The following is a 22,397-nucleotide window of genomic DNA, read 5'->3' on the forward strand; positions in this document are numbered from 1 at the left end:
GTTCACATCGTTCTCTACAAAGTCATCTACTCTGTACTTTTCCGAAAAGAATCTGCATACATCCATTTGCGTACATCGATTCATCACAAACACACAGGCGCACACACACACTTTAGAAATGTCCACACTGCGTATACCCTTACTGCGATTGCCTATTTCTGACGACGACAATGATGATGATGATGATGATAATGATAATGATACTACTTTAACAGATTCACGATTTACAGAGTTGAGTGAGAGGTACGCTAAGCTGATTAACAGTTTTAGATTGACCAGCGATGAGAACGCGAGGCTATCGAACGTCAACCGACAGTTGAAAAGTCAACTGGAAAGTGTTAGCGACGAACGAGACGAACTTCAAAATCGACTTGAAACCGATGCACACGTTCGAGATTTGCAAGAGGATCCATCGCCCATCGAGCAGTTGGTCGAAATGTACGCCAGCGTTGTGAACGTGCCCATAACCGAATTGAGGAACGAACGTACAATCAACGGACTGTCAAGTTACTACGGCGTTGCTTTCTGGTTCCGCCTGTTGGTCGAAGAAACGTTCAATTTCCTCGATAATAAACTCAAAAAGCAACTGACAAATGAATACAATCTAAATTGCCACAAATTTGTCACCATTGTCGTCGAAAATGGAGTGACCGGTTCGCTGTGTCAAATGATTCGACAGTTGCAATTGTTCAACTTAAACAAAAACAAACTAACCACCGAAATCAATCACAAAATAATTGCCAAGAATCTCTCTGATGAATATCAACGGTTCACCGTTCTGATTGTTCCCATCGTTGTCAAGGAGGACGCGGCTCGTCGTACACAAACGTCACTGTAAGAAAATACGTCAAAGTAATGCACATCGTCCACGATGCATTCATGGAACTTGACAAACGGAGGTATGGACAGTGGAAACATCGTGGAAGCTTCTCTCGTGCACGCTTCCTTGATTTCAGGCGGCACTGCTTTTCCGTTCCATAGTACGCATTCTCTTGTCTTCCAAAGAACGATTCCTTCTACGCCCACGCGCTGTCGGTGATTATCGCCCGTGAACACTAGGTTTTGTTGCGGATCGTACAGACCGACATTGTATTCATCGTTTGAAACGTCCACGCACGGACGCCATCTCTGGAACGTTTCGCAAAATCCACTGTATTCGGCTGCATCCAACAGTATTCCAACGCTTAACAAAAGACGAACGTCCCGGCGCACAAGCATCAACGATGGAATCAAGCGTATCAATCGCAACAGTCTGTGCTCTCTATTACTACTCGGAGAAACTGTCGAATCGATTGCCAGCTTGTTGTCCAGAAACTTGTTGTACTGGAAGAAATCGTCTCGTTCTTTTTCGTTACAACACAGCGCAGTCATTTTCCATAACGGAAACATACAAGTCTGTGTTTTCACCATGTCCGAACGTGAAGCGAGTAGTTGATCTTCGTCGACAACAAGACGAGTGCGATGGCGTCGTTCCGCTTCTATCACTGTCAAAACAATGGAAACTCCGTCATCGTACAACCGTTGGTTTTCACAGAAATTGTACACACGTGCGCCAAAGTTATGCCTACCGTCTCGAAGCTCTAACGCGATGGCAATTCGTCGAATCTCTTTAGGCGAGCACGTTCGAAACCAAAGTTCGAATTCATACGTATCCTGTTGGCTTTGATGAAATGATGCAGTGCTAGTGATCGTTCTCGACGTACCGCTGAAATCGGAAGCTATCAAATGCGCCTTTGTTGGAACGTGTGGCGATTTCAAACTGAGCGCAAACATAATTCCATAATTCACATAAAAAGGCATACTAATAATGATTGACGTTCAGATTGCACTCTGACGACTTGTGGTTAAATTACTAAATAAAATGAACAGATCAGACAAGAAAAAATTGCGTCAAAATCGTCTCTATTTTATTCGTAACATAAACAGCATTAGAGAAGTAATGGAGAAATTGGTACAGAAAGGCGTGTATTCGACCAAGAAGATGGATGCAATTTTATCTAACACGAACGCTCGTGAACGATTGTTGATCGACATCGAAACACGAGGTAGTTTTGCGTACAATGCATTTATCGATTCTATCCATGATGGCGGATTGAACGAGTACAAGATGACTTCAAATCCGCGCGGTTTCACAGTAATCATCAACAATTATGATGATGATGATGATGATGATGATGATTGTGCAGCGCTTGAAAATGTCTTCAATTATCTCGGCTTCCAACTGTCTGTTAATCACAATCTGACGTCCATAGAAACGAAGACGTTGCTCACACGTCTAAGTGAATACGATCACTCTAGACTAGATTGCATTGCCGTGTGCATTCTCACTCACGGTACTGTCAATGTCACTGAAATCGTCGACTGTTTCGAAAAATGTGAAACGTTGAACGGAAAACCTAAACTCTTTTTCATACAAGCTTGTCAAGTAGACGAAACAATTGTCGTGCAGCCTCAATCGTTGCCGAGAGGCTGTGACGTATCCATTACGTATTCGACCCTGGACCGTCAGTATAAGTTTATTCAGTCACTCTGTAAAGTGTTTCATTCGTATTCAACAAAACACGATTTAATGTCCATGTTGACTCTTGCCAACGGAACAATTAAAAGCAATCAGGTGGCCGCAACCCAGCACGGTCTTTGTAAGAAACTCTTTCTACGTCCCGTGCACTAAAACATGCATGCCTACTTTACACGAGTGAAATACTGCCAGAAAAAACTGACAATTCGTTGTACAGACCCGATCGGACGACGTTTGTCGCTGCAGACAAGCAATGTTGAATTCGTCGAATACGTTGAAGATGACGTGTGCGGTGACTGTGTAATGAGCAGAGGTGACAAATACGTAGCATCGAATCGAAAATACAGAAAAGTTGTATCAAACAACAGAAAGAGAATGATAAACGCTTTCGGCAATCTTCCATCTGTCGACGACGATCTGGACGCTCAGTGTGCAGTCGGTGTACACGGATGTGCATGGCATCGATACTCGTTGAATGAGCATGGATTCGTTTCGAACGTACACTATGATGAGCAAGTGCACTTTGAATGCGAAAAAATACATCCTGTAAAACTGTCCGTTCTCTACTTGATCATTAGATTGAACGTATACGGACGAATCATTGCGGCACTGTCTTACGACGGTACGAGTGTTGTACAAGCAGCAACAACAGACGACAATGAACGAAGCATACTGCTTGGAATCATAAAATCTTTCGATTCAGTTGACGTGCTCGTCTATCACGGAGAATGGGTGAGAGCGAGCATACGAGCACGATGTAAGACATTGAACGTGCCGATCGATAGCATGCCCATTTGTCTAGACACCACGAACGATGCGCGCACGTTATGTTGTGATCCAAACTCCCTGTACGAGTACGTTGGTAGACGATCCTGTTTCGAGTTGATGGCCAGCGTATCGGACGGGGCCATGCAAGACGACGCGTCTCTTTTGCCAGAATATTGCAAACAGGTAGAATCGAAAAAATTGATTGATACACTGATGAACGTGTCTAGACTCGTCGGAGTGTTCCCGAACGCATCGAGAACGCAGGTGCTCTCATCCCTGCTTTGCCGCGAGGCTATACGTCGACAAACTGTTTTCCCAAACACTCGTCGTAGAAAATCGACGCGAGACGTTAAAGGTGGTCTTGTACTGGAAACTGTACCCGATATTCACGAACACGTAGAAGTGTACGATTTCAAATCCTACTATCCACGCTTTATAGTAGACAAGAATGTAGACTATTCAACAATGTGTGAGGACGGTTCTTTTGTCGATCGGAACGTACGCGAAGGTCTTTTGCCGTCTATCATGAAGAGACTGGTGTTGGGGCGAGATGCTCATCCGCAGCACGCGACTGCCTACAAACGAGCCGCCAACGAATGCATAGGGTGTCTAGTAATTACCGGCAGTGTTCAACTGTACAACTACGTGACCTCGAAATGCAGACAGCAACTTTGTCGTCTAAAGAAATGCGCCGAAGATAACGGAGCTCGCGTTCTGTACGGAGACACGGATTCATTGTTTGTGAAACTAGCTGATGATTGTTGCAGCAGCAGAAAACGTTTGGAAGAAAGATTTGCGCAGGTTATAGGCGGCGGCGGCGGCGGCGGTGATAGCTGGCAGAAATTTGTACACAGAGAGACACTCTGTCGATTGTTATTGACCAACAAGAAGAAAAGGTACGCGTGTTTGCACGCCGACGGGAACATCAGCACCACTGGCATGTTCACCTTAAAATGTGACGTTGAACCATTACTTACAGAACTGGATAAAAACTTTGTTGAAACTGCTCTGAAGGAACGCGATTGCAACGCGGCCATAGATACGTGCATCGACATCATGCAAACACTTGTCTGTAAACTGAAAGACTCGCAGCAAGTAGACGAGCTAATGATGCGTAGAGTGTCCAAGAAAGAGACTAGCTCTGCCGCGTACAAGCAAATGTGCATCGCCTTTGGACTGTATCGACAAGTGCCCTACTACATCCGACATAACGGAGTGGCGTATCATCCGTTGGCTGCTGCCTGTTGCAATTCGACAGTGGACGCAACCGATCTACTAAGAGGTCTAAGAAAACGTTGTCGCATTGATACAGATTCCGTGCTGGGCGTTCTCGTTTCTTCTTCTTACAACAACAATATCATAAGTATACAAGAACGAATGGATAAGATGTACGCTATGATTGCAAACGTTCCATTGCATCTCTCTCGCGCGAAAACATATGAGCAGCAGCAGCAGACAACAAATGTGGACTGTTGCGCTAAAGTTGTATGCACAACGAGCCAAGAAGAACGTCAGGTTAGAAAGAACGAGCACGTTTTTAGCAGCGTGCAAGAAGAAGATAAAAGAATACTGTTTATTGTACGCTGTCACGATGCCCTTTGTAAACGGGCACATGCTTTCTGCGCTTGAAAAAAAAATAAATAAAATTCAATAATAAATAAACAACTTGTTTGTTTTTTTTTCTTTGTGGTTTTTTATTCTCACAATACATTGCAATTACACGAGTAACTTGCGTCCATGTCTTCTACACCGAGTGTAACATTGTCCAACAGTCTACGTCGGCCAATAAACGATGGTGGGTTCACGACTTCATCGCCGGTACGCAGACAACGTCTAAGTCTGTCTCGTTTGATTTTGTTCTCGTCAATACACAAATCATCACTATCATCACATTCGTTGTGCCGGCCCAAAAATAGAGAAAACACACTCTCGGTGCTTGCTCTGTCCGGTTCGTGTAACACGGTTGATTCGGTTACGCACGGAGGCAACGTGATTCCAATGGCACCTAATCGTTTCCATACACTCGGTTGAAATATGTCGGCACTTGACGTGAACGCCGTACTGCGATCATTCACTTCTGTGAGTAATCGTAACGGACATACAAACTGCGAGAATACTGTATCGATGTACTGACGATACTGATACCAATTTCGTAACGGATTGCGCCTATTCAACGACACGTCTGAAATGAACGCTCGAACGTCAGTGTCGGCCAATTCGAAATCTAATACAGTCCGGTTACCGTCATCCTCCTCCTCCTCCTCCTCCTCATTCTCTTGACCAAGAAAAACCAAGTCTCGAGATCGATTGGCAAGATCTACAAACATGTCGTTCATCGTTTGCAACGAGAAAACGGCTGTAAGAAAGTCAGCGTTTAACCATCGAATCGGTTCGTTGACTCGAGCTTTAAGAAATTTCGGCCGATTACCCGTTTGTATATCACCTCCTACGTACAATTGATCGAGACACGTCTTCAGAATGCGCGCACAATCAGACGCTTGCGAGCCCTGATTGTACGATAAACACAAGTGTCGGAATATTCTCATGAGAAGCTCAAAGTAAGGATTGTCCGAACCGTAACGTTTACCATCAAAGTACCATTGAAACGTTGCAACAGTGTCTATAGTGTACGATCCAACGAACATTCGCCAATCGTGCATCGAGTCTAGCGTACGAAATAGATCCATAAATTGTGTAAAATCGTCTAATCTAGCCATCCATAAACGTTCAGTTTTTTTGTCATCATCGTCTACAGTCAAAAGTTTCGACCAAGAAACGTGCACGGCAGGTGATGGAAGTCCGAGTCTCAACACACACACTGTCTTTAACAATTCCATAATACACACAACAACAAACAAACAAAAAAACACTGTATTACATAAACATTTATTATTTATTTCTTATACACATTTTCGTAAATGTTGAAAGTAAATGTTTTTCGTGTTTGTATTCTGCTAAAATCTCTTCTACTCTACAAACTAATTGTTTGTTTACGTCAGTTTTTTGGTGAAGTTGTTCCAATACACGATACAGGTCATGCACTGGCATCTGAATACATGCTTCCAAGTTCATTTTTTTTCCTAATTTTTTTTTTCTACTTCATCATAAATATCATCATATGATTTTTTTGTTTTTATTTTGTTTTTGCATTCTTCTCTTGTAGAGTAGCGATGATCCGAGTTGTATAATGAATACGTCGTTCATGACACATTTTCCACCACCACCACCACCACCACCACCACCACCAACAACAACAACAACGGCTTGAGTCATTTCAATTGATAGCGTTTTCGTTTGCTGCCAGATCGTTTACGGCACATGTAATGGAATGCTACATTGATTTGCAACAGTTTCTGATCAGTCAACGGTTTACCGTACTGCAGTTCATGTTCCATAGACAGTCGACAGTCAACTGAATCGAAATCGTTGATGTGTCTTAGAATTGTATCGAGAAATATGCGGCCGGTACGTTTGAGTGAATCGACCGTTTGAAATTGCGTGTTGCAACGGAGTGACGGTGAAAACAGTTGAAACTTTCGATTGCGTCCGTCTCCTCCGTCCTTGCGATCGTTTGAGATTGTAAACTTGATGGATGGGAAACGATCGTTACTGTCCACCGACTGAGATTCGTTCAACTTGAGGCGTTCCACAACAACCGATGGATTGTCTCGAATTCCATAAATTCTTCCCGCGTGATTCAGGTTATTTGTAGACGTGTGCATCGGAACGCTCTTGAACTTTCCCCATAACAGTGTCTGATGAAATTGATAATTCAATGACGTTTTTGTTCGTACGTTGAAATTTCCTCTCGTCGTAATGTTTGTCGAGCCGGTGGATGCAAACGACAAGGCGGTGGATCCTCGACATAACGGCGATTGAAATTCTACCATGTCGTCTTGTAATTTGGTTCCTCGCATGTGTATGGAATGTGTCTTTTCACGTTTGTCGTACGCGTATCGATGAGCAATGTTCTGCGACGACACCACGTTCACTAGGAAGAAATTGATGGCAGCTGTTTTACACGTAGATTCGACTTGGACGTGCACCATGAGTTTTCTCGTATAGGCGTGTGTATCGATTTTATTTTGTTTCCTAACATCTCTTTGAAAACCCTATCGGTGACCGTTTGCTGCTTCACTCCAAGAGGAAGAATGATTGACGAATCCTTTTCAATCTCGACAACTAAATGACCGTCTGTCGTTTGTCGATGCGTTGGAAACAATGACACCAAGAATCGACGTTCTCTGTCGTTGTAAACTCTAAACTCTACCGACGACGACGATGACGACGACGACGATGACGAAGGTTTTCGATACAGATTCAATGCTGATCGAACAAACACGACCGCTAACGTGCCGTCTGCGTTGTCAATCAACAGGTTCATATGATCAACTGTTATGTTTGCGCCACTTTCTTGAAACACCACATCTCCAACTAGCGTTTGAAAGTCTCTGTAAAACAAATGAACGACATTCTGCGCAACCATCTTCACCGATAACATGTCCATAGATTCGATGTTGGTGCGCTGTGATTGAACGTCGTTCTTCAACACTAGAAACGACTTTCTGTTCTCCGGTATTGGATTTAAATTGTCAACAAGCCGATCGATAAAACGTTCACCGAGAACACTTCGATATCGATCCAGTATAGGCAGTTCATCGGACGGCTGGCATTCCAGAGCCTTACATATGTTCATGTCAGAGTTTACGTACGTGTACCAGTAAGCCGTTTCGAATTTTGTCATACCACCTCTTATCTTCACAAATTGTCTGCAGAGGCCGACAAGAGTGTGTAATATCTTCGACTTTTGCCCAGTGTCTCCAAGTCTTTTCATGTCTGTGTATTGCACCTCATCAAATTGTTGGCATTCGTTGTACATTGTGGCCGTCACCACGGTCATTGCGGCAGAAAACACGTCCGATTCACTATTCAGCAGTTTCACCACTCTGTCTGTCATCACGTGACTGATATCTCGATACCCTATGGACACTAGTCTTTCTACGCTGCGCACTCCTCCGAATCCAGTGTCAACGTCCATTGTGTAGATCGGCATGTCCGATGGTATGTACGCGGAGGCTATCGATTCTCCGTGAACGCATCCAACACCTCCAAATAAGCCGACCTTTTTGCTCGATTCAAATTCGATCATTTTTCGACGATGTACTTCGGCCGAACCAAAATCAATAAACTTGAATCGGCCCTGCCGTCTGTTGTACGTCACATTCCTGATGGTTATGTCGTTATGTGCGACTCCTATCTTGTCCAGAAAAGCAAGCCCCTCGCCAACATGTCGATAAAGTGTAAGCACGCACGGCAACATTTGCATTGTCATCCGTATTGTAAACAAGTCAAAACCTTCGTTTGTCATGCGCAGACATTGAGTCACTCCTGAATCGACGACTGCCTGACATATCTGCGGCGTGTACCGTTTCAATCTGTCAAAGTAGTTTGCGTAAGCTAAAATGAAAGTTTCCTTGTTGAATGTTAAACGTACTCGTGCATCGCTGCTATTCTGATTGCCACAATGTAATTTTTCAACTAAACCAGACTCTATCGAATGGACAACGCCAAAAGAACCTCGGCTGTTCACAGTCACCAACGGATCGATTGTATTATCCAATTTGCCAAACGATAAAATCTTTTTTTGACCGTGCATTGCCGTCGTGTGCGTCAATCGAATGATTAAGAGAGAATGGCTTTCTGACGTTTATCTATTTTACCTCGACAAATCGGACACAACAGCAAACTGTTTGAACACGACCAGCAGGCGACCAAATGCGAACATGGAATGAAAAGAACACAAACGTCAGCGTCCATGCATATCTTACATGTTTTTTTTTCGCGTAAATCGCGCACAACAGATTGCAAATCTTCTTCTTCCTCCACTTCTTCCTCTTCTACCACTGTTGGTTTATCGTTCACTGGAATCGTGACAGCGTTCAGAAGCTCAAGGCTAGACGTAAAGTTTCCACCGGTTCTCTTCACGTGATCGTTTACAGTAGTCGATACATGTTGCATGTCAAAACCCATTTCTAAAACTTTCACAACGATTTCAGAGCGCATTGCAATATCAAACGGACTTTTTGACGAAATAAGAGCCGTCTCGATGAAAGGAAAACCTTTTTCGATTCTCAACCAATTGCAGAACGGAAACCACTTTGCATGCTCGATCCAAGGATTATCGTCTAATTGTCAGTCTTTCAGTCCACCGCCGCAATGGAAACACATTGCCTGGCTCCGATTGATTGCAAAGAATCCGGCCTCGGCTATTCCGTTCGGCGTATGATCGGTAGCCCATACTGTAGTAAACGTCATTTTTCGAACATTCAAAAGAGCGTATTGTGGATGCATTGCCCGTTGCCTATTGGTGGTGGTGGTGGTGGGGGTCGCCACGGTGGCCGCGGTGGATAACATGAACTTACACAACGGAAAATGTTTTCTATGCTCTTCGTCGACATTCACTCCTCTTTTCCATCGCTCAAGTAAACCGTTGCAAGAGAAGCATTCGACTACGTCACAGCATGACCTGTAATAAAATCCAGACTTTGCTAAAGTGCACGCCGATACGATGTGTCCAAATGGCCAGTTTTTAAAAGTCGACAATCTGACCATATGCGAGTTTGAGTCGACCAAATGTGTTTTACTGCCGATTAAAGGACTGCTGTTACCACATGACATCAGTTTGCACAACGGGAAGTGTTTCTTGTGCTCTGTATCGGCATCTGCTCCGGCGTTCCATCTCGAAAGTTTACCGTGACAACGGTAACATTCTACCCGGTCGTCTTGCCCCGTATAAAAGAAGCCCGACATTGCTAACGATGTAGGCGATATCACGTGTCCCGCAATCCAAAACTCATACGTGGCCAATCGTCTTTCATAACATTCCATCGCGCCTGTATGCACTATTTTATTCATTTCTGTCTGTGTGCGCGAGCGGGTGTGTGTGTGTGTGTGTGTGTGGCCCGAAGAGTATATATTATAGCAATTTGTAAATTCAGATTCACCACACACGATGGAGGATTCGATCGCAAAAGAAATGAACACTGTTGTGGAAAATCTGAAATCGATATATTTTAAACAATTCTCTGATATTTTGAATACGATGATTAGAAACGGATGCAACGGATGTATTCACGAGCATCCTTCTCAGATCGAACATGATCTATGTTTGATGGCTCCGGATAGAGAGAATATAGAACGTTTCTTTGACAACATTGTTATCGATAAAGAGGTACTGTTCATAGAATGGTGTCATCAAAATGCTGATTTTCTGGAAAGTTGCTCTAATGTCAACGCCTGGTTCGAAGTTCTATTGTCGGAAATAAAAGATAGCAACAATTTAATCGATCAAATATACCGTTATAGATTAATTTAATTTCTCTTGCGCCGGTATTTTCTTCGGTAGATTTGATATGAATTTTTACTCGACATACAACTTGTAATATAGAAACAACTGAATGTATTCTCCTTCATTCATAAGCAAGTCAAACACGAGTGTAGGTGCAGAATGATTTCATCCAATGATCTGGTGAAAACGACCGCAGAGAAGGTTATGCCTAAGTCAGATGATTTGTTACAGGACGAAAACGCTTCGTTGAAGAAAAGTGTAAAATGTATACACCTTCTAGAACAGTTGTTGAAAGACCGTGATAAATCGTTGAACCACTTAGAGAAGACGGTAAAAAACTATAAATTATGTATTGAACATCTACAATGGCGCTTACACAAACACAACTTGGACTCATCAGTTGATTTGAAAGAACATGAAATATTCGAGCCTGGTCACGATAAACCGATTTTAATAAGCTTGTTGAATGACGCTATACGATATAAAAGATTTCTTGACGAGAAGTTTAGCTCCGAAGAGGTAAGACGAAACTAAGTGTGAGAATATTTGTCATGAATTCGTTAAAATTATCATAGTGGTGTGAGTGTGTGATTTATTATTATTTTTTTTTAATGTTCAGGTTGCCGAAGCAAAAGAAACCATTTCTGTTCTTGAGAAAGAAGTTAGTAAGCTGTGTGTACAGTTGAAACGGAAAGAGAACGAACTCATTGTTGTTTTAACTAAAATGAGATCCTCAGACGACGAGAAAGATGTAGTAATTAGTAAGTTAAAATGTCAGCTACGAGATTATTTTTCACAGCGTAACAATGATGACGCTGTTCGTGACACGTTGAGCTCCGAAATAAGAACATTAAAATCAAATACTGAACAGTTTGTTGAAGAGAAAAAGAAGATAACAAATGAACTAAAAGCATATGCGCAAAGAGAGAAGGTATGGGTACAGGAAAGAAATATGTGTTTTGCTCACGCTAGAATTTTACATTCAGAATCAAAGTTCGAAGATGAATGTAAAACGTTGCAAGAACAGGTTCGAAATTTAAGTCGTGAAAATACAGATTTATGTAGGCAATTAAAAGAGATAATTGTTATGAACACTCGCTGGCAAAAGTACTCTGAACAAAGAGAAGCACACGTTGTGCAGTTGAAACAACAATTGAAAGTATCTGAAAACAAAGTTTTCAAGAATCATTGCCTTATTTCTGAACTTGAGCGGATGGAAAAAGAGAAACGAAAAAAAGAAATCGATACTGCTGTTCTTAGTTTGGCAACAGATTTGGGAAAGACATGCGAATTGAATTGACTAAACACAATAACAGACTTGATGAAATAATTGGTCAATATCAAGAGACGTATGCGTCACTTCAACAATCTTACTTACCTTCTTCTAATACTCCCGATATTCTTGAATTAGTTTGTGATGATGATGATTATGCAGCTGTAGAAGACGGTAATTTGGATGAATTATTACAATGTCCTCGTTTTCTGAAAGAGTTTAATATCATAGAACATGTTCAGTTAGTTGATCATTTAGATACATGTGATGTTGATGAATACAATAATTCTATCTTATAAAATCTGTGCTGTTTTTTGTTTTTATTTTTGTTTTTTTTGTTTCTTGCTAACAATCATTAATCAATAATAAAAGAAATTAACATAATCTATAGTACGATCTATTCGATAACAATAAAGTGCATTTGGTAATCTAGACGGGTATGTATGCTTTTAATATAAATGATGGCGTGTTTTTCTCTAACACGATGTTCTCAATAAAGGAATAATAAATTGATAATAAAGTGTGTATTTTGTAAACTAAACAGTATACAGAATTAAAAGTGTATTCGAAGTTATACTAAACGTAGAAGACGGCGTGTTTGTTCTCGATAAAGGGATACTGAATTAAACGGCGTATAGTACTAATATTGTAGTCCTGATAACGAAGAAAATAAGTATTGCGCCCTCTATTGACAGATAATATGACTATTATTATTATATCGTGACAGACAATATACTGTTTTTTTTTTAAACGGGTATAATATTCTTTTATTATAGAAGACGGCGTGATGTTCTGTAACGCGATGTTGTCGATAAAGGGATAATGAATTGATAAAGGGATAATGAATTGATAATATTGAGTGAGAAGTATAAGGAAAGATCTAGAAGATTATAAACATATTTTGTATAACAGGATGTATGTTCTCTCTTGTGTGTGTGTAAACTGAATGCTTAAACATTGATGCACACTGTCATTGAGGTCGAAGTAATCAAAGGCTGTTTTCTAATTGTTGATAATCTATTGAATTCGAAAGTAATCTATTGAATTCGGAAGTGATTTGTTGAAATCGGGTCATATCTTAATTGCCTTGAAAGAAATATAAAGCAAGTTACATATTTTTGGAAAGCTTAGAGAGTATAAACGTGTACTGCCCTTGGTGAAGAAAGTCTTGAAGATGAGTTTTTCATAAATTTTTAATGTCCCAATGTATTATGTACATCGAACGAATACCCATTGAAAAGTTAAAGAATCAAATGCTTTGACTTCTTACCGAAGTAAAAAAAAAGATTTTAATTGATTTACTCATCATTATACAACATGCGACGAATGCACGACATGTTATGCCTCTTCAGTTCTCTCTTTGTTGTAAACTGAATGTTTAAATATTGACGCGCGCTGTCATTGGCGTCGATGTAAAGCTTTTATTTTTCTAAAACATTATCGACTGAACGCTATGCGTACTATCACATGTTGAATGCTTTAACAATAAATGGGCACTGTCCTTGAGAGGGAGGTCTTGAATATGAGTTTTTCATAACACAAAGTTTATTCGAGTTTATAGTAACGGACTTTCTATTTAGAAACAAATGAGAGAAGATTTGTTAATTGCGTAATACTTTTATTGATTTTTACTTTACCTATATAAAATACAATGTAAACAAAACTAATGCCCATGATTCAGTGACAACAAAGTATTGCACCCTATATCTATAATTTATAAAATCGAATTCAATCAATTCACGTTTTATTTCAGAACAAAGTCCATATCATAACACACAACAATATTCAATAAATTAATGTAAGTAAGTAAAAAAAAATATATAAAACAAGTCGCACAAAAATGCCGTCGGAAAACCGTCGGTTTTAAATTAGGAGTGAAAAAAACATTTTAATGGCTATACTGTTACGTAAAAAGTATACATGAAATTATGTATACAGAAGTTCAATCCATTTTCTGTGCAATTACTACTACTACTACTACTACTACTACTACTAATTTATTTTAAAAAAAAACCAAAAATCATCTACATGGTCGTTTAGCAGATGAAACCTCTTCTTCATCATCGGCCACCACCACCGTATTATATTCGGATCTGGATTTTTCGACGCTTACTATGAGCGGTACGTCGTCGTTGACTTTCACATACATTCGGCGTATTCCATCATGTAATTTTAATTTAGCGTTGGTGCCGAATGAATTCGACAAATGTTTAATGTCCTCGTCGCTGAACACGCAGAATTCTACTGTAGTTGCAATATATTGACTCAGTCTGAGAGCCGACATGAGAAACGACATGATCAGTTTCCGATCGTTTGACATGATGTGCATATGTTCCACCACCACAACGTTTCGATTCGGGCTTTCGTTGCCAAATTTGATGTCTCCAATCGAAATGTCATGTTCGTGTACTAGATACACCAATCTATCTTCAACGCGTTTCAACGAAAACTGTTTACCGCCAAACAATACAGTTGAGTCGTGTAGTTTCGAAGCCGCCTTTTCTAGTTTCGATACACATCGACGTTCCGGTACAGGGTTCAAACATTCTTTTAAAGCGTCCGTAAACTCGACTCCCAAGAACGGACTGAATCTATCGATGTATGAATTGTATTTCTTGCTGCTGGAACAATGCGACAGTGAAAATGCGTCGGTCAGTGATCTATCCGGATTCACGTGCGTGTACCAAAACTGGAGATCACGTTCGTTCATCGGACCACGTAGTTCTACCGAATGTCTACACACCTTAATCAAATTGTTGTACGCAAATTTGTCCTTTTTTAAATCACAATAGTCGCTTTGCGTCTCAAACTTATTCCGATTGTTGTCATCATAAAACATTAAAGCCACACTCATCGAGGCGCTGTAAACGTCCGAATTTCGACGCAACATCTTCACTCGTCTGTCTGACATCACATGACTTATGTCCCTGAAAGGTATCCTTGTCAGTTTCTCCTCACTCCTGACGCACGAATAGTTTGGTTCGGTGTCGGAAAAGCGTAGTCGACTTCCCGGTGGCAAGTACTTTGACGCCATGGAACCGGTTCGAACGATACCCAAACACCGATGGCCATGTCTCTCTTTCACAGAAACGCCAAACGTGCTTGCACCGTGCTTTGTAAACTCGGCAGAACCAAAGTCTATTATACGAAATCGATTATCTAATCGACTATACGCCACGTTCTCGATTGTTATGTCGTTGTGAACCACACCTGCGTTTTCGAGAAACGTCAACGCTTTGCAAACATGTAACGAAAGCGTTTTCACGCAAGGCAGAAGCTTGTAACAATAGCGTAGCCTGTACAGATTACATCCTTCGTTTCTCATTGTGATTGATATTGCGATGTTACGCCGATAAGAAACTTCGAGCAGACGAGGCGTACACATTCGAGCCGCGTCCGTTTGTTTTAAGTGTGCAAGAACCAAAACTTCCTTGTTTCCCGACAAGTTCACGTCTTCATGCTCGAGCGTAGACGTGTGGCTGGCCGTGAAATCATACAATGTCTTTATCACAACGTGCACGTTTTCTTTAGCTGTCTTCACTTTGCCATGTTTCCCACTTTCTTGAATTCGAATAGCGCCGTACTTGCCGTTTACAGCCGGTAAACTTTCATACTTTCTCGTTGTTATTTGCGTCTTGTACAGGGGTAGAAATTCAGCCATAGCAGCAGCACAATGTCGGCGATTTACAGATGGCAAGACACAAATTCAAAGAAATTGTACGCGGCACTGATCGTTGAACGTAAATGGATAATACTGGAACGTTTCTCCCCTAGTGATGAATGGAGTCCACCGTTGCCTACACTCGACGTTACACCGGACACATTGGAAATCGAAATGATAACAAAGCCAAGCTGGAACGGTGTTGTGTTCGGAGACTATAATCCGCATCCGTTGCGTGAGCGAGGAGTCGCAATGAGACCGACGCTAAATTTAGCTTCGAATCTGTCGATGGCGCAGATATCCGAATGGCCAACGCATGTCGGTAAGTTCACCGATACCGATATGACGTACGAGAAGAGAACCGATGTTCTTGTGATTAACGGCTGTAGGGTAAACAGATCATATCCGACAATTTCGAGAATCATCAATCATCATCTTCACCACCACCGTCCCAATGTGAAAACTAAAAACAAACGTCGACTCATCACGCATATTACACCACCACCACCATCACCACCACCACCACCACCACCATCATCATCAGAAGAAGAAGACTTTATGCACACGCCTCGAATGTTGAAGCTGTTCACGTCGATGACAAGCGATCCGAACGTAGCTCTATTGGCACTCTCATTTGAGCTGTTCACCGCGTCTACCAAAAATGTGCACGCGCTACGACGGCTGCTCTCGAACATATGCGAGAGAACATCGGCATCAGATCACATACTGACGCAATCGAAACAGTTTTGGTTTCATATGCGATCGCATGGAATCAATCAACACAACTGGCATTCAAAATCTCCATCGAATGTCGTTGCAAAGGCGAGAGAGTATCATCGTCCGCCAGTACAAGACGAATTGATTCTGGCCAGCGTTCTGTTGTGGGAAACGGCCACGTTTGCGCGTGGTAGACGTACCCCGTTCACTTTTGAAGCAGTAAAGATGCAGTGTTATTTGAACGAAGCGCGTGCTGCTGCTGCTGCTGCTGCTGTTGAAGAAGAAGAAATCCTACGCAGAGCGTTGAATGAAGTCGCCAAGAAAAGAGAACGCACGACGTTCGCGTTAGAAGCTGAGAAGATGGGTCTAGAGAACTACGCAGTTATGAACGGTGTCTACATCGATCTTGAAACAGTTTTGTTCAATCTTCCAAAATTACGCGCTACTCTCTACAAAGAAATCGGAAAAAGATTGTTACTGTTTGAGGATTTTGAAACGACGATTCAATGTCTGTGCCTGGACGTGCTTCGACAAGCTTCTTCCTTCTTGAGCAGTTTCGAACTCATCAAATCCATCGCTCCTTTGTATCCGAAAAAACGCAGACGAATCACACAGAAACGCATCGAAGGAATCGACAGGTTTCTTACGAATTTTGAGCGACGCGTTGACGGCAAACGAAGAAAACGTTTTGTCAAGTACCTGCAAACTTGGATTCCGAAATTTCCTGTTCCGGAACACGACGGTTACGCTTCCTTACAACAAAGATGCGATCAAAACGAGGCGCTTCGACTGTTTGCAATTGCCTATCCGGCCATAACATTCTCGTTCGCCGTTCCCGAAGTAAAAAACGACGCCCAGCTTATGTTTGCTCTCGCCAACTGCACATCACACCTGGGTAGACTGATGTGGTTTGACTTTGATCCGGTGACGGTACGCATCAGATCATCCGTGATCGGTCTCACGCCCCTACAAGAACAACGCCTCGAAATGGCTTCTCTTCAACCAGCGTATGACGCGTACGAAGAGTCTATCCGCGTCACTCAGCACATTAGACACAGTATACCTTTCATGCACGCATCGATATTCGAAGGCGTTCAAGCCAACGTGGTTTGCCGACAGAACGAACGCTACGTAACTCGTCTCTCGGCATATCCTCTTATCTTGGCCTCGTATGACGTTATAGACGCGAATGAAGGTAATCGGCAACCTCCACAACCCAAACACGGAGAATGTACATCCTATTACCAGAACGTTGTCACTGTCGACAATGCTGGAGTGGTTAAATGGAATCATACATCGCCATGTTTTGCGCGATTCATTCAATGTGCAAACGTTTTGCTTTTATGTCATAAGAAATCAGACTTTGTTCGTGGCCCTATTCATTCCCCTGAAGATAGCGTTCACGTACTTTGTCAACTTGCACTCGATCACAAGGACGACGATAACGATGACGGAGAACTTGCGTCACCGAGATCGTTTCCTTGTCATCTACCTCGACCGTTTGATGACAATATAGTATTGATAAACGATGACAGTGGTGGTGATGGCGAGGAGAAAATACGGTTCTGTATCGTCAGCCCGGACGATATGAGGCCTTTTTTCCCAAAAGATTTCATCGAAAGTATCATTGCCGATCCCCATCGGACGCCCGTTATACAGAAAAAGATGGTGTTTTACTTGAGGGCCGATCTTACCAATGAATACACAGAAAATCACTTTCTCTCCGACAAGGACAGAAGTGTTCTTGTAGCCGGTTCAATCATAAGACGTCGGTGAATGAACACACACGCACACAATTCAAAACTCGGTGTTCAATTTAGTTATTATTAAGCATTGGCAATTTGGAACAGGACAGTGTAGAAATTGAAACATCATCATCCATTTAAGTTTAGTACTTTTTTTACGTATGGTGTTTGTTAGCACGCGATTAATAGCGCCTAAAATTTTCGGTGAAGATATATACTTATTGTCAAACCTGCTAATGATAAAATAATTTTCATAAAGCCCGGCGAGCAGTCTTGTCCAAAAAAAAAAAAGAGAGCAAAAGGGTTTAATTTGTGATTGTGAGATTAATATTAAAATAATAATTAAAAAAAATTTAATTTCAACACAAGGCTCCTTTTGTGGTGACACGAGCCATATTTTCTTTTATTATCCCTAACACAATGTTCTCGAAAAAAAAAATTGACCATAACGTGTCACTTTGTAAACTAAACGGTATACATTCTTTTAGTTATAGTTGTTCACTAACACGATTTATTCGATAATGAACCTTAATTAAAAAAAAACAAACAAAAGTGTATTCGAAGTTATACTAAACGGTATATTAATAGAAGACAAAGTATTTGTTATCGATGAAGGGATAATGAAATTGATATTATTATAATTTAAACGGCGTGTTTAGTATTTTGTAGTCCTGATAACGAATACAATAAGTAGTTCGCCCTCTATTGACAAATAATATACCTGCGTTATACGCCGCGTGACAGACAATAATTATACTAGGCCTACTGTGTTTCTTAATGGGTATATTTTAGTTTTATTATAGAAGTTCTGTAACGCGATGTTGTCGATAAAGGGATAATGAATTGATAAAGGGATAATGAATTGATGATTGAGTGAGAAGTATAAGGAATGATCTAGAAGGTTAAGAACATAATATTTTGTATAAGGGGATGTATGTTCTGTCTTGTGTGTAAACTGAATGCTTAAACATTGACGCACACTGCCATTGAGGTCGAAGTAATCTTTGCATACGGATGCGTGTTACTGCTCTATCAAGATCAGGACTGCATTATTCACACACATAAAACACTGAGAGTAATAAAGAGAATCTATGCTTGATTGTTTTACACTCGAAAAATGTATTAGTATTTTGTAATAAAATAAAGGTAATTCAAATTGTCACATGATGCATTAATAAATTAATTAATGTTCATAAACGTCCAAATACTAGTTTTCTAGCATTTGTATTAAAATAATGCCTGCTATCTGTCTATATAGCAGATATATTTTCATGTTTCGTTCTGCTCTGCATACGGGATGTGTGTGTGTGTGTGTGTGTGTGTGTGTGTGTGTGTGTGTGTGTCTTCTACTGACTGACTGACTGACGTTCACGATCTAACGTTACCGCTCCAAGAATTCAATACTACAATACATTGTTTCTTGTAATATTGATATTGCTATACCTTTCAATGTTCATAAATGTCAATATGCTGGTGTCTCCTATTCCATCTATCTTTGGTACAGTTCTTGAGGATGAGGATACTAAAGACTGGATGGGGATAGACAAAGGTTCTGACGGCGAGGATAGTTATTGAAAACGAAGAAGAATGTGTAAGAATTTGTATAGGCCTAATCATGATCTAGAGTAGAAGTGAGTTATGTTAACAGATTGTGTGTGCTCAAAATAATCCATTAATCAAAATAATTATGCATTTTTAATTGTTGATTTTATATATGAAGATGATAATAAAATTGAAAGAAATTAAAGTGTATTCTTTATTCGTATTCATTGTTTAAGTGTGTAAAATTTCATGTAGATCCAGTAATAATAACTAATGGTATCCAATGCGAATGTGTTGTGGTTATTGAATAGAACCAATGTAATGGTCCACTGAACTTCAAAGGCTGCTTTCTAATTGTTGATAATCTATTGAATTCGGAAGTAATCTATTGAATTCGGAGGTGATTTGTTGAAATCGGGTCATATTTAATTGCCTTGAAAGAAATATAAAGCAAGTTACATATTTTTTTGGAAAGTTTAAAGAATGGAGATTAATATAATAATAATAATAATAAAATTTTAATTTCAACACAAGGCTCCTTTTGTGGTGACACTAGCCATATTTTCTTTTATTATCCCTAACACGATGTTCTCTAAAAAAAAAAATTGACCATAACATGTCACTTTGTAAACTAAACGGTATACATTCTTTTAGTTATAGTTGTTCACTAACACGATTTATTCGATAATGAACCCTAATTAAAAAAAACAAACAAAAGTGTATTCGAAGTTATACTAAACGGTATATTAATAGAAGACAAAGTATTTGTTATCGATGAAGGGATAATGAAATTGATATTATTATAATTTAAACGGCGTGTTTAGTATTTTGTAGTCCTGATAACGAATACAATAAGTAGTTCGCCCTCTATTGACAAATAATATACCTGCGTTATATGCCGCGTGACAGACAATAATTATAGGCCTATTGTGTTTCTAAATGGGTATATTTTAGTTTTATTATAGAAGCTCTGTAACGCGATGTTGTCGATAAAGGGATAATGAATTGATAAAAGGATAATGAATTGATGATTGAGTGAGAAGTATAAGGAATGATCTAGAAGGTTATGAACATAATATTGTATAAGGCGATGTATGTTCTCTCTTGTGTGTAAACTGAATGCTTAAACATTGACGCACACTGTCATTGAGGTCGAAGTAATCATTGGATACGGATGCGTGTTACTGCTATATCAGGATCAGGACTGCATTATTCAAACACATAAAACACTGAGAGTAATAAAGAGAATCTATGCTTGATTGTTTTACACTCGAAAAATTTATTAGTATTTTGTAATAAAATAAAGGTAATTCAAATTGTTACATGATGCATTAATAAATTAATTAATGTTCATAAACGTCCAAATACTAGTTTTCTAGAATTTGTATTAAAATAATGTCTGCTATCTGTCTATGTAGCAGATATATGTTCATGTTTCGTTCTGTTCTGCATACGGGATGTGTGTGTGTGTGTCTTCTACTGACTGGCTGACGTTCACGATTTAACGTTACCGCTCCAAGAATTCAATACTACAATACATTGTTTGTTGTAATATTGATATTGCTATACCTTTCAATGTTCATAAATGTCAATATGCTGGTGCTTCCTATTCCATCTATCTTTGGTACAGTTCTTGACCATTCATTGATTGTTTCAGAATTTATTACCAGCATCGAACCGTGCTCCATTTTTATGTTCACAGGTTTAATGTTTTTGTTGGTGCGGTGTTCGAATCTACAGATTCTAGTAGGTCCCAGAGACATAATGCATACAGGACTTATTTTGCTCCTTTGTACATCATTAAGATAGCATTCCGCTGAATCCTCTGCTCTTGTCAAAGTTACCATATTGTAAAAATGACCAGTCGCAATGTGTATCCATTCACGCATTTCGAGTAGAAACTTTGGCCAGTAACACAGAGGACTTCTCGCTGTGTCGTCGATGTTTGTGTGAACTCCTATTTGGAATGACAACTCCAAATCACCGTACGCTGCACATCTAATGTGATCTACTTCAGTGATCACATCGCGTAACTTATATAGAGAATCGAATAAATGTGTTTTCCTACATTGTTTTAATATAGTGTCTGCTATCAGTCTATGTAGCAGATGTACACGAACGCATTTCATGTTATCTTCCGGTCTGCATACGGTGTGTGAATGAAAGCCGAAATAAAACTCATCTTCTGACTGGCTGACGTTCATGATTACTTTATTGCTACAAGAATTCACTACAACTTCCAATTAAAGTTTGAAACTAAAACTCCATACTGGTCGATTTTTATACTTTGCGATGAAGGTTAACTACACGCGTTGTCAACAAACAACGAAACCGATGAATGATTGTCGATTATACTGATGTGTATGTGTGGTGCGCGCTTTAAAATTCGTATTGAATATATCGTGCCTTCTCTTCCTCCTACCCGGCTTAATTTGCGTATGGTTTTCGAATGATGATCATGAAACACACAAACGGGTGTAATTCCATCGTTAGTTACTTTAGTGTTACAATAAAACCGTCTCTCGGCAATATGATGGAAATAAGCGTCACTGTCGGTAAATGTATACACCGGTCCCAAAGAGTCAGGGTCAATTACTTTTTTTTAAGAAATATGTTTAATGTGTATTATTATTATTATAGTTTAATATAAGCGTATTTTATAAATTTAATCTCCATTGATTCTATCATCATATTTTAAAATCAAAATGCTATGTTTTAAATTCTATTTGGGTTTCTCTCTCTCTCTCTCTCTCTCTCTCTCTCTCCCTCTCCCTCTCCTTCTCTCCTTATTAATTTAGATTCGACTATGTAGAAACGGAATTTAA

At 40.2% G+C, this 22,397-nt stretch overlaps 4 protein-coding genes across 4 annotated transcripts; 1 reads left to right on the top strand and 3 right to left on the bottom strand.

Annotated features, from left to right (window-relative positions):
• The first annotated feature begins 1,939 nt into the window (after nt 1-1,939).
• LOC140047609 (caspase-7-like) lies at nt 1,940-2,671 on the top strand. Its single transcript, XM_072092647.1, has one exon. It carries the CDS (start codon nt 1,940-1,942, stop codon nt 2,669-2,671), a length of 732 nt encoding a protein of 243 aa, XP_071948748.1.
• A 6,297-nt stretch (nt 2,672-8,968) lies between these two features.
• Nucleotides 8,969-9,316, bottom strand: LOC140047610 (baculoviral IAP repeat-containing protein 8-like). The gene has a single exon (XM_072092648.1). It carries the CDS (start codon nt 9,314-9,316, stop codon nt 8,969-8,971), a length of 348 nt encoding a protein of 115 aa, XP_071948749.1.
• A 162-nt stretch (nt 9,317-9,478) lies between these two features.
• On the bottom strand, nt 9,479-10,174 carry LOC140047611 (E3 ubiquitin-protein ligase XIAP-like). The gene has a single exon (XM_072092649.1). The coding sequence runs from the start codon at nt 10,172-10,174 to the stop codon at nt 9,479-9,481; it is 696 nt and encodes a 231-aa protein (XP_071948750.1).
• A 10,559-nt stretch (nt 10,175-20,733) lies between these two features.
• LOC140047613 (DNA oxidative demethylase ALKBH2-like) lies at nt 20,734-21,776 on the bottom strand. The gene is made up of 2 exons (XM_072092650.1): nt 21,142-21,776; nt 20,734-20,776 (listed from the first exon to the last, which is right to left on the bottom strand). The coding sequence occupies exons 1-2, from the start codon at nt 21,774-21,776 to the stop codon at nt 20,734-20,736; spliced, it is 678 nt and encodes a 225-aa protein (XP_071948751.1).
• Between the last annotated feature and the right edge of the window lie 621 nt (nt 21,777-22,397).

Source organism: Antedon mediterranea, chromosome 4 (assembly GCF_964355755.1).
Source record: "Antedon mediterranea chromosome 4, ecAntMedi1.1, whole genome shotgun sequence".
NCBI lineage: Eukaryota > Metazoa > Echinodermata > Crinoidea > Comatulida > Antedonidae > Antedon > Antedon mediterranea.

Excerpts from the sequence above, each read along its gene's own strand:
- LOC140047610 (XM_072092648.1), bottom strand. The coding sequence starts at position 9,316 with ATGGGTTTTGACATGCAACATGTATCGACTACTGTAAACGATCACGTG.
- LOC140047613 (XM_072092650.1), bottom strand. The coding sequence starts at position 21,776 with ATGAACGTCAGCCAGTCAGAAGATGAGTTTTATTTCGGCTTTCATTCA. Across the intron at positions 20,777-21,141 it reads ACATTTATGAACATTGAAAG|TCCTGATCCTGATATAGCAG; the intron begins GTATAGCAATAT and ends TGAATAATGCAG.
- LOC140047609 (XM_072092647.1), top strand. The coding sequence starts at position 1,940 with ATGGAGAAATTGGTACAGAAAGGCGTGTATTCGACCAAGAAGATGGAT.
- LOC140047611 (XM_072092649.1), bottom strand. The coding sequence starts at position 10,174 with ATGGAATGTTATGAAAGACGATTGGCCACGTATGAGTTTTGGATTGCG.